We start from the raw sequence: 13,288 nt of genomic DNA, 5'->3' as shown, positions 1-13,288 counted from the left end.
GTAAATTCTATTACAATTTTTGAATTTGTATCAAGCAACTTGTATTTTGATCAAAACAATGATATTGCCTTCTCACGCTAGACTATAAGCCAGTTTTATTAACGCCTACAAGATTATTTCTATTCTAACAACGACACATATATTGCTTATGCCCGTGTTTCTCGAAAGAGGCGGGGACTTTGGGAATTATCACACATACTTTGGTTTTGAGTCTTAATAGTGCTTGTCTCCATATTCTTATTTTCTCACTACGATATTCCATGGATAAAAACCAACGTAAGCCTGGTCTCACCTTATTGACACTGCCCCATTTGTTCGAGGCAGGATTTTAAAGTCATTCAAGAAAGTTTGTACAACATATTGCCTAGGCCTAGTTACGATCGGAATGACACAAAAGAAATTCAATGTCTCTTCAAAACTATGGTTCCATGCCAAATCTCAATGAGCATGGCTTCCTTGATTGTAGCTAATAGAAAAGGCTGTCACTAATGCATGCCACTAGCTGATATTCCATATCATGGTTGAGCAAATAAGCTGCTAGTGTCACCTCATTGACCGAGAGTTCTAATTCCATCATCAATTCTGATATTCCCCTCCTAGTTTTTTGTCTTTTCTGCTAAATACTATTGTTCTAGCAGAACCAGGCATTGTAGCTAGCCTCCCTTCTACGTCCGATATCCCACAAAGCAAATGTCAAAATACCTAATTAGAAGGAGAACTATGGCTGTAATGTCAAATCTAACTTGATCCAAAAGGAAAGCCTTGAGTGACTGAGAGCTATACATATAATGTTCTTCAACTGCTTTTGACATAGATAACATAATCTTGTGTGATATAGTGGACTTACCTTTAAGGAATGAACTTGTTCTCTAGCCTTCCAAACAAGTCAACATAGAGGACTCCATATAGAATGAACCAAATCCAAATTAGCTCACCCACTAAAATTAGTATCAATAAAATCAAACCAATCCATCAAAGTGTTGCCTAGGAATATGATAACATCAATACTTAACACACATAAGCTCCAACATAGTTAGGCAAGGTCACAGTGAATGAAACACAAGTGATAGTCTCTGTGGCTGTCATACACACTATACACACAAGGGAGGGGGAACTGTTTCGGTCAAATGTCCTAATAAGGAGACTTCTCCATCCCCATGAAGCACCTCTCGGTGTCGGGGGTTGGAGAAATTGGTGGAATTGCAAATATTTTGCTCTTGTGGTTTGTGTCCAAAGAGAGTCAGAATTTGTAAGGCATCTCCAGCTCTGTTTGACCAATAAAGCCTTATTAAAAATTTAAAACAACATAAATTTAGAATCCTATACCACCCACCTTTTTATGTAGGCATAAACTCTCCCATTTAATTCAATGAATACTATAACTTTTATTGTTCCCCCACCAAAAGTTTTGAAGTTAATAAGGTCAACTTGTTGGTCAATTGTTTGGATAATTGAAATGAGACATTGTGTAGGATGGGAGATATGTTGTCACTACCTTCACTAGAATTTCCTTAAGAGAGCAAAGGTTTTGAAGATGGACTTATGAAAGGAAATTTTTTTTTGGGGTAACGAAGATCCTCAAGTCAACATCATGTTTATCAGTACCCGAAAAATCCCAGATTGTTAGTTTATTACTTTAAAAAAATCCTAGATACTTGACAATCCCAACTTGGATTTTTGTTCGTGGCTGCGTAGATATCTTATGCACAGCATAGGGAGATTCTACATCTCCCTTTGTGATCCAATGACAAGGAGCAAATCGAATGATTCTACATTTTGGTTTCTAAACTTCTTTAATTTGCATTAAGAACCCAAAACCGATCGGTGATCCTCGCATGAGAAAAAACCCTATTTTCCCAACGGTTGCTTTAAATCCTATAACAAATAAGCAGTTATAGATATTCAATGGGTTGGCAATTTGAACCTTAAGTTCCTCCTTGCAAGGAGAAAACAAAAATATGTAGAGCACTTGCAGTTTTAGGTTGTGATGATTCATGAGCAAGAAGGGTTTACAGTGCTTGAGTTTTATCGCTAGCAATTTCTTTTTCTTTTCTATTTTGGTAACACTTGCTGGAAATATCATAATTTATTTCTTTTCCTCTCTCTATTATGTTTTCGTGACAAACTACATTTCATAGACACAATGAAGGAATATATCTTAAAACATGCAAGTTTTGGTTGTTCGTAAGATTGAAGCTCAAAAAAACTGGATTTGTAAGGGTTTTACCAACATGGAAACTATTTTATTGATTGATCAGTCCATAGCAAAGAACATAAAGACCGACCAAAGAAAATATGGGTTACCGCCTTCTGGAGATAAGGCAGCAAGTCAACGGCTATGGCTAGAGTTTAGAGAAAAAATATCATTTTTTCAGTGCAAGGGAGAATGTTGGCCACGTTTTTGTGAATTTAGAATTTTTCGGGATCTATATGAGAGGGGTTGTTCTATAAGAATGTGATTGTAATTTAAAAAATATTTTAAACTTATAAAATAGAAACTTAACCGTGGTTCGTGTGTTATTATAGAAGCTGAATTTTTGGCATCAAAGAAAGGATTGGACATTATAGGTATGGGGCTTATTGAAATGGAATCTAACTTCCACCAGGCTATACTGCTTCTTCATCTTTATTCGAAGATCTAAAGAAAGTTTGGGAACATTAATGACATCTGTCAAATATTCATATCAAATCAAATGGCGAGAAGTTTTTTTATTTTTGAATTTTGTTTTTTATTGGGTTTTGCGGGACCCCGTTATTTATAAGGGGAAAAAAAAACCCGTCAATTTATTACTTTCAATTAAATTAATGAAACGGGGCATTCGACAAAAGATCAGTGAAATTTCAGCGGCGACCGGAACATCTGATGGGGAGTGATTGAGAGCGTCAGCTCTCGAGTTCACTTCGTCATGGCTTCGGCCGAGCAACCTTTGAAGAAGCGGAAGTTATACGAATCTGTTCCAGAACATCAAATTATCCATCCAAACTTCGTATCGCCCCCTTCTCAGGAAGAAATAAGGAGGAATCGACGAAACAGAGATGAGATTAGAAATGTGTACGAGTGTTACAGAAGAATTAAGTTTTGTACTTCCCAGAAAGATGCGCGTCTTATGCCCGACTTCGAACAGGCTTATCTTTCATTTATTACTGCGTCTAGAGGTTAGTTCTTTCCATTCATCTCGGATATATGTTCTCTCTGTAAGCCCTAATTAGTGGTGCATGTACGTCCTCCTTTTGAAATCTTGAGTAGGGATTGAATCTCGTAAAAATTATTCATCGATTCAATTGACACAGAGCTGAATTTGAAAAAAGTCTGAATACCCTGATATTTTGATTTTCTACACATTAATTGAAGTATAGTTCTTTTTTTTCGTGGGTAAAATAATCGAAGTATAGTTAACAACTGATAAATTTTGATGTATTCGTTCAAATTCCAATGTTGACTATAACCTTAAAATATAAATTTCACTATGAAGATTTGTACCCTTCTCGGTCCTAAACTGTGAATATTTTCGTAATACTTTAGTATGGAAAATTGATGGCACTGGAAAACTCAGTCCAGAGAATGGAATGTCTAGTCAGATACAAACCAGTATAGTTGGCCACAGCAGCTGTCTTCCCACATTTGATATCATGCAACAGGTTTGGGTTTATATCCTGGTCAATCTTTCTGAACTCAAAAGGTGCCTGTAACAAGGTGGAAGGTTCCTCTACTGCTTTTGTATCTTGAATTGCCAGAATAGCCTAAATGTGGCATTTGAAACGTCTTCTTTCTTTTGGGTATGATTAGTCAAGAGCTAATCTGGACATATGGTGGTAGCTTAGAATTAACATTGTTGATGTGATATGTGCATGGGGATTATAAATCTATCATTGAATAAACTCTCTCCTACTCCGTGTGTCATGGGTATTATTCTTATGTTTCCTATTCATATAAACGTGGCAGTGCTAGTAGTATATAAGAGGAGCTTGTCCATCAGTCCATGGTAAGTTTAGTTATGGATGGTAGTTTTTTATCTTGGAATTGTTGAAACTAGACATACTGGATTATGGTGGGTTCCTATCAATAGTGAGGGATGTGGGATTTAGGTGGTTATCTCGATCATTTTTAATCTATAGAAGACACACTTATGAGGAAGGAAGTAGTCTTTTGACCCTATTCAGCTACTTCACCAGGCAAGGCAGAGCTTCCTTGATAGAGTGCACTTTCCCATTCTCCCCTCTCTCTCTCTCTCTCTCATTCAACTCTCCTTTGATATATAATCCAAATGTAAGAGGTGAGGAGTTAGATATGTACCAATCTGCTATCAATGCAAGGAATGGACCAGTGTGTGGATAGGCACATTCAGCTTTTGTTTCATTATGAAGTTTGGGAGCTGAAAGTGCATTTAGTCCGAAAGAGTTGTAAACCTGATCCCATTACCCTGACCTTACCATCATACCTAATGAACTTAATGAGGAGGAATCTTACATATGGTTATCCATTCAAGCGACAGTGACATAATGGCATACACTTGAATTACCTTTTGCTCAAATCCAACGACCAAATGAGGCAAGAAGTTGGTTGAAACATGTTGAGACAACTAACATATCTTGGTTTCTCAGTAAAACAAGATGAGGTCCGCCTAAAGTTGAATGAGTAAATGGTTTTGGCTTTACTTGACATTTTCGATGTAGAAGACTTAAAATAAGTTTTATTGACCTGCATCGGTACATGTGGAAACCTGGTTAGAAACTGAGACAGGCACCATATAATTTCACTCATCCACATAGGCACTTATTTATTCCTAAATTCATCTAAGTAAAATGTTTTTGTATTTGCGTATATAGTACATGAATCAGAGAAGAAGCGGGAATGTTATTACTTGCAAGTTACAAGTCTATTCTTTTCAAGCCTCAAAGTCTCCCTCTTCCGTCTGCACCCCATACAAATGACAATACAACTCCCATGATGTTTGCCCCATATAGTTTTGGACATAGTCAACAACTGCATCTCTATTTGTGGCCTCATCCACATGCATAAGATTTCCTGACGGTGGGAAGTTGTGAATCTCCAAAGGAACTGGTGGTGGTGGGCCTTGTGGCTGTGGAATAATGTGGAAGATTTGCTCAACAAATGAAAGAGCACCCTGGCTCTCAGGACTAGGAGAAGGATAAGGATACTGATAAGGTCCCAGTGGCTGACTCTGATAATCAACAGTGGGAGGGACACCATAAGCTCCATAGGCTGCTCCATAACCATAAGGCTCCACTAGTGGCTGACTGGCCTGACCCTGAATCTGATAGCCAGGAGGGACACCATATGGTCTATAACCATAAGTCGACTCGATAGAACCAATACTCTCCACAACAGTATCATATGAGGACTGTGCAGGCTTATGCCATCCGGATCCTCTAGAGGTGGAGGAGTCTCTAGCATCATCAATGCTCATCGATCTCATAGATCCCACTAATCTCTCGGCATCGGGTGGACGGTAGGACCCATATGATGGCGTGTCCTCTGTGCTCCAGCCGTGCTGTCTCCCCTTCCCCTTCCTCGAATATGTAGAGGAAACATTTTTGCCTTGAGATGCAGCTTCAATATGGTCTAAATCCTGTGTCGCGTGGGTGAACTGACTCTCTCCTGTGAATCTCGGTGGTCGTCCTCCCCCCCTTAGCTCTCACGTACTGCTAGTGGTGGTGGTGGTGGTCTGTCCCTAGGATCAGTTGAATCCTGATCACGAGGTCCCACACCCTCCTCATCCCCTCCATCATCCCCGTCATCGCCATCGTCATCATCACCACCATCGTCGTCATCTCCGGAGGCCTGAGTCACCTCATTCTCAGTGTCAGACCAGAGAATCAAATCCTCACTCTGGGTGGATGCACTAGGGTGTGGCACGAAGGGACGGGGCGGGTTCTGCATGTGCCCTCCCCTTTGGGCCATGTACTCATCCACATCAGCCCCCGTCTCCTCTGCAATCTGTCTACTGGGACAACCTCCCTCCTCATCCATCTCCACTGTCCCTGATCCAGTCAACTACTGGGTTATCATCATCATCCATCTCAAATATGTCGGCCAACTCGATATTGGTGCTCTCTTTGTCCATCCCCTGTCTAATATGATCATCTCTCAGTCTCATATTATAGTGTATGTAGACAAGGTCCTCTTGATGCTTCACACCCAATCGGTTGCGCCTCTTTGAGTGAATGAGACTGAAGGTGCTCCAGTTTCGCTCACAACCAATGGCAGAACATGTTTGGGAGAGCACTTTGCTTGCAATCCTACTCAAGTTGTGTGAATCACGTCCAAATTGCAACCACCACTCAGCTGCAACAAACATAGACTCCAAGTCATTTTAATACTTAAATAACTAAATTAAAGATAGAATATAATAATTAAATGTATAATGAAATAAATGAATGAACTTACCGTAGGGGCGGTTTCCCGTCCCGCTACGGCCACAGCACGACCGAAGCTCCCAGTGGCATCCTTAAAAGCCTTTATCTAATATATAAAGAGAAAAAACAATAACTAGTTACTAGGTTAATGACTTAGTATAAAACTATGAATTGTGAATATCAAATGATTCAAATCACTATCTCACCTCCATAAGGATTAGTACTTGTTTAGTTGAATCCGGTTCGAACTTCTCCACTACAGTTTGGACAGCATCCATCAAATCTTGCCTCATCCCAAGATTGTCCTTGTAATGGTACTTGGGATTTAAATAGTATGCTGTGTAAGAAAGAGTATGTCATAAAATGGGAATAGTTAATGCTTAATAGTGTGATAACATAATGAAAATTAAATTAAATACTAGACTTAACAACTCACCAGCCTTATGCAGTGGATACTGCAACATAGATTCCCATCTAATGTTGATGATTTGAAGGACTTTCTTGTTGCCGCGTGGGTGGACCTGAGCAACTTGCTGCTTCATCCTCTCTATTGCAGCAAATATGTGTGCTAGAGTAGGTTTTCTCTGCTGATCTACCATCCTCAACACATTCACCACAGGCTCAAGCATCTTCACCACTATCCTCATATTGTGCCAGAAAGTCTTATCGAGTATGGTCAACTGTGCTCTCCTTCCTCCCACTGATGAAGAACCCTCCCAATTAAATCACTCCTCTAATGCAAACATACTCCTAAAGCCAGTCTTCCTACTTTCAAAGCTTTGCAGTGCTATCCAATTAGTAGCAAATCTGGTTATGCCTGGCCTCACTAACTCACCCTGACACTTGTCCCTCATCATCCTTAATGCATAGGTGTGGTTATATATGAAGGTGCTAACATGTCGAGCTTGCTCCACGGTCTTCTTCACAAGCTTGACCTTTCCAATGTCATTAAGTCAATGCAGTGAGCAACACAAGCAGTTCAAAAGAGCCTATATTTATCCATCCATTAAGGCATCAAGCCATTAATACAAAGTTATAAAGTGTACATGTATATGTGTAATGTAAATATATGTATTTACAAATGAAAATTAATACTATATGTTTAAATACCTGGAGTTCTCTTGCATCTTCAACCCAGCTTTCTTGTAGTTGGAGCCATTATCAGTCACAATTTGAACCACATTTTCCACTCCAACCTCCTTCACCACTTGCTTCAATAATTTGTAAATGTATTTTGCATCCTTCTTCTCACCGGATGCATCTACTGACTTGAGGAATACTGTCCTCCCATCACAATTCAACATGAAATTGATGATGGACTGTCTAGTGGGACTAGTCCAACCATCAGCCATCACAGTCACTCCATAATGATTCCACATGTGCTTTAATCCCTTAATGTACTCATTTAAGTCTTCTTTATGCTTAGGCAAATACACATTATATATCTCATATGGAGTGGGGCCCTGTACACTACTCCCAGCCTTGCCTATCTCCTCAATCATATCTCTATAATAGGGCCCCTGGGCTGTATGGGCTGGAATACTATGGTAATAGGCCCATTTGGAGAAAGCCATCCCCACTTTTTCCTTCACACTCCCCCATAAGTGCTTTAACTTCCTTTGCTTTTGCTCAGGCCTCCTAAATAGGGCCGGATCATTGCGAAAAATCTCAAGATCTGGATTTGTAGGATGTGCTAACGAAGCTCGACCCCTTGTAGGGGCCCGTGGGATAGGAGCCTCCTGCCTCACACTCTAAGACCTCCTCATAGGGACTTGGGAGCCACCTGTGCCTCCCATACCTACTGGCTCTCTAGAGGACCCACAACCCAGGCCCCTTTGTTACCTCCTCATGTCATTAATCCTCTGTTGCTCCCTACTCATCATCATCGCCCTCCTCAGCTGATCAGCCTCTGGATCAGGGTCATTGTCTCCTGGCTCATCCCTACCATAATCCTCAGGATCTGGAAGGTCATCTAAGCAGGCATCCTCGAACTCATCCCTCTGTGTTCTCTTCTCTTTCCTCTTTTGCTTTCCACCACTAATATATGAGGCCATTGCCCTCTTGACCTCTACGGGCACCTTTGGGCCACCCTGTTACATCCCTGTTGCCACCAGCTAGATGCAGCTTCAATCTAGTGGCCCCACCTCCTCCTATTTGTTTCTTACAATAATTACACTCGCTCTTCCTCCTTTTAGCTGTCAGTGGCCTCCCATGTGCCCAAGCTATGTCTGACATCTTTAAAAGAGAGTGCCTGATACAACAAGAAAGTAGAAACACACACTAAGTATCTTGAAAAGCTCCACAATATGCTCCAAAAATGACATACATGCTTCTAATAATAACCTCCTATTTTTAAATATAAAAAAAATATGTATAGCTATTTAAGTATTTTTTAATATATAAATAATTTTAAAATTTATAAAATACACACAAACTATCTTAAAAATATCCACAACATGCTCCAAAAATTGCATACATGCTTCCACTAATACTCCGCTATTTTAAAATTTAAAACAGGAATTAATTAGTTTTTTTTTTAATTTTTAAATATTTTTTTAATTATTTAAATATATATTAAATACAGTAAAATTACATAATTAACAGAAAAAAAAATAATTCAACACCATCACAGCAATATGGTGTCTTAACTCTCACATACATATATTTGAAGCTTATACATATACACTTTTAGCAATATACATAATTTAGTAAATAATTTTTAATAACAGAAAAATAAAAAAATAGTAGGAAGAATCAAAAAATAATTTTGACATTACAAATTCATAGATCAACACTCTAAAGTAAACATACATAAATTTGGAAGCAATCTAACATGATTTAAAGCACAAATGAAACAAAAATAAAAAATGAGGAAGTTGGTTACTCACCTTGCAAGATTTGAGAAAATGCACAAATGGAGGAGCAAATCAAATGTTTGAAGGAAATGGAATACTAGAAATTAGGTGTAGAAGGGGATGAAAGTAAAAGAAATTAGCAAAAATTTCAAAAGGAGGTCAAAATCTCTAGGGCGATATCGCTCCATATGTCGAAATAGCGTCAGTAGGTCGAAAATGAGCTCGATTTGGATATTTTATAACTTACGCATGTATCATTTCGGCCCAATATGGTGTCAGGCCGAAATATCGACTCGTATCGACCGATATATATGGATACATTTTGTTCCTACATTTCGTTTCGACTTCAATTTTCTAGACATTTCGATCGATTTATCGACCATATCGATCGAATTTTGTTCCATGAGGGTAACTACTATGATTCGTTTGGTTTGCATCGAGTCTTTTACTGTTGAAATTAAGGGTTTTTTTTTGGTTGTAATGTTGATTAAGATTTTTTTATAAAAGAAAAAATTCATTAAAACTTAAAAGAGATTCTTTTAAAGATATTTTTTTGGGTAAATTGCACTGGCAACCCAAAATGGAGGCCTTAAAGCACTGACACCCCACTTTATGTTTAAAAAGCACAGAGACCCCCAAATTGGATTTTCATTAGATATATTTGTCCAGTTTTTCACTGAAAATAGTTAAATCACTGTTTATTTTAAAAAATATCCCTATTAAAAGGTTTTCAGTGAAAAATTGGACAAATATATCCAATAAAAATCCAATTTTGGCGTCTTTCTGCTTTTTAAACATAAAGTGGGGTGTTAGTGCTTTAAGGCCTCCATTTTGGGGTGCCAGTGCAATTTGCTCTATATTTTGTTAGTGATTCTCATGCTTTAATTTACCTATATTTTGTAAGGGTAAAAATGTCATTATAAATAATGTACCTATATTTTTAATGTGTAGGTCCCACACAATGTGTGGGCCCATGTCTGAATATCCCTAGTTGGCCTCACATGGGCCACACAATAGGTGTGGTGAAAAGACGTCAGTGCCCCCCTGACGGGGAGGTGATCCAGACTCTCATTATTGCCCCCTCCCCCCATGTTGAATCCTTCTTCCACCCCTGAGTTGGAGTCTTAAGAGCGTTGGAGTTGAAGAGATTGATACGGTTGTTGAGGGGAATACATTTAGGTGTTTAGGGTTAGAGGGTTATTTGGTTAAATAGCTATTCAAACTCAATTATATCATTAAATTAACATAAGGTAGGGTAGGGCCGGGCCGGGTTGCCCGGGGATAAATCCAAAGTTACCCCACCCTGCTAGGGCTAGTTTTTGTGTAACCCAAACTCACCCTTTGCATTGAGAAGTCAGGCTTGGCTCAGAAGCTAAATCTAGGCCTCAAAACCTCATCATTGGGTTGGCTGAGAAAAATTCTTCTGTTTGACCATATCTTGGTTTCTGGCTAGTCAAAGCTAAGTTGTTAATCCGTGACTGCATGTGTAGGACTTGGAAGTAACTTCAAGAATTCCTTAGGTACTGGTGACAGGTGTGCTTGATATCATGTTCCCTTGTTATAGCATTGGATTAGAAAATTTAGTTTCATATATAGGCATACCCAGTGCATGAGGCTTCATACACTGTGGGGTCTGGGGACAGCAATAGGCTCATAATGTAATGCAGCTTTACCCCTGCTTGTGCAAAGAGGCTATTTTCAGACTTGAACCGATGACCACTTGGACTGGAGCAGCTTTTAGTAAGGAAAACTTATGTTTGTATAAAGTCTGAGTATGAAATAAAATTGTCATCCTCAGGGAAGGCAGCTATTATAGTGGGGTTGTCAGTGATAACCATAGTTTACAGATATGATACGCTGGTTATCATCCTGGGACGTGGACTTATGTGAAAACCAGTTCCTTGATTTTACTTGCTAAAAAGTTATTCGACAATATGCTTAACACTGTTCTTCCCTTTGCCACTGACTTAACAGGATGCACAAGTGCACAGCGTATTGTAGCTGAATTCATTCCTAAATATGCATCATATTGCCCTACTGCTCTTGAAGCTGCTGCTAAAGTTGCTATTAATATGTACAATTGGGGTTTGGCACTCTTAGTTAGAGGTGAAGATGTTGACAGGGTTGCATTTCAGACGGCCAAAGCCTGTGTTTGTGGTCTAGTAGACATCTGTTGTACTGCTTCATCAGAGGCACCAACATCTTCTGTGATTAGAGGCATATGCTCTGCTGTTTTCTTAAACGTGCTCACATTCTTCATATCCTCATTTGAAGGTAAGGATATTTATCAGATTTGTGGGAAGGAGATTGCAAAAATACGAAGTTCACAGGAATTCGTTGCTGAACTGAAGCAAGAATTGGCAGATGAAAATGAACCAGAGTTGTCTAAATTATTCAGATTTCGAGCACTATGCCTTCTTCGGATTTTCTTTTGTTGTCCGAAAAACTTACTTGCAGCTTGTTTCGAGCTCTTCATTACCGGTACAACAGATGGAATTTATAAAGGACATTACTTTTTAAGGCAGATTACAAGCCAATTTGATGCTGATAGTGTAACTCAGCCCTTGGATAATACCAGTGATGGTGCTCGGTCATTTATAGGTCATGTCCACGAAAGCATCGAGGATCATGGTATTGGTGGGGAGGGCCTATCATCAGATAACAACCATGTTTCGGAGGATACATCCCTTGTTTCAAAGAACTCTTTGATGGGAATGGTATTACTTGTTCATATGTTATTCTTAAAACTTATTTTACTATTTGCTGAAGTCTGTAGTTTTGACAACTGTATGTTTTGTAACTTTTTGAAGTTGCTGGACTGAGGAACCAATTTGGGTACTGTTTTTGATTTTTTTTCTCCTATTTTTCTTGGATGAATTTAGGATCCTTACCTTCTTTCCTATGGCAGCATGGAAGCTAACAAAGAAAAGTTAAGACTGGTTTTTTTTTTGCCTGAATCCTTCAGTTTGAAAAACCTGTGTCGGGTAGCTCTTTGATTTTACACTTTCTCCATTTACTGTCAGGTTAAAAGATTTCTTAATTTTTCCTGAAGGAAATTTTTTCAAGCTGTGCATACAGATGGCTTTGAAAGCACTATTTTGACCAGGTTTGTTTTTGGATAGTCTGCAAGCAGAGACAAAAATTTTCTTCCTTCTTTATGCTCTTGTCTCTCTCAGTTTCCTCCATCTTTGTGTAGTTATATATAGTTAAATATTGTGGTAGTTGTAATTGACACGTGAAGAGCGCTCAGTGATTCTGGCTCTCCAAATAATGAGAGCTTTGAACATTTAAGTTCATTCGACTGCTACCTCCACACACCTGGCCCCAAAAATATATAGAATTATAAAAAACACTTGCTTGGAGCTACCTACTTGGTTTATTGCCATCAGGGGAGAGGTTGAGATGATCAACATCCAAACCTTGAGAAGAGGTTGTTTTGTATCCTTTCAGAATGAAATTTTATTTTATTTTTTTGATTCTCTCCCCCCTCTCTCTGTGTGTGTGTGTGTGTGTGTAAACACGAAGACAATTTGCAGGCGTTGTAAAATATTTTGGAATTGAAACTTATAATCTGTCATATACCTATGAACTGAAGACTAGTATGAAGTGATCACTTCAGCTTTTTCATTAAAATTATGTTGTTTTAGCATCTGGGAGCTTGAACTTCTATCTGACATGATCGGCATACTTCATTAGAATTTAGAACTAGGAACTTCCTTGTAAGTTCTCAGGCCACTCACTCAACCTGCTCTTGGCAGTGTTGATAAAACTCGCTGGTGCAGTTCTTCCTTGTAGCGACCCAATCCTTTGGAAACCCAGATTGATATCCCAGCCCAAATATGGATTTTAGTCTAGTAGAAAGAGGGTGTAAGAAAGTTGATTGAGTTGGCATGATCACGTTCAATGGAGGCCTTCAAATGCCCTTGTGCGAAGAAGCAATTTAAAATATAGATCGAAGGAATTAGAAGAACTAGGGGTAGACCTAAGATAAGCTTAAGAGAAGTGACGAGAAATGATATGCACAACTTAGGCCTTATATCTAGTATGGCTTCAAA

At 38.9% G+C, this 13,288-nt stretch overlaps 1 protein-coding gene across 1 annotated transcript in view; it reads left to right on the top strand.

Moving 5' to 3' along the window:
- The first annotated feature begins 2,811 nt into the window (after positions 1-2,811).
- LOC149014601 (uncharacterized) overlaps positions 2,812-13,288 on the top strand; it is a 51,027-nt gene continuing 40,550 nt past the window's right edge. Inside the window, exons 1-2 of the mRNA XM_089155286.1 lie at positions 2,812-3,156; positions 11,208-11,950. Of these exons, the coding sequence (XP_089011412.1) occupies positions 2,907-3,156; positions 11,208-11,950 (993 nt within the window). The 5' untranslated portion in view covers positions 2,812-2,906. The remainder of the gene's footprint in view (positions 3,157-11,207; positions 11,951-13,288) is intronic.

The sequence above is a fragment of the Hakea prostrata genome, chromosome 5 (genome assembly GCF_041222555.1).
Source record: "Hakea prostrata isolate BN-2017 chromosome 5, UWA_Hpros_2, whole genome shotgun sequence".
In the NCBI taxonomy this organism is placed as follows: domain Eukaryota; kingdom Viridiplantae; phylum Streptophyta; class Magnoliopsida; order Proteales; family Proteaceae; genus Hakea; species Hakea prostrata.
The sequence above is the reverse complement of the archived record's forward strand: the minus strand, read 5'-3'. Positions and strand labels throughout refer to the sequence as shown.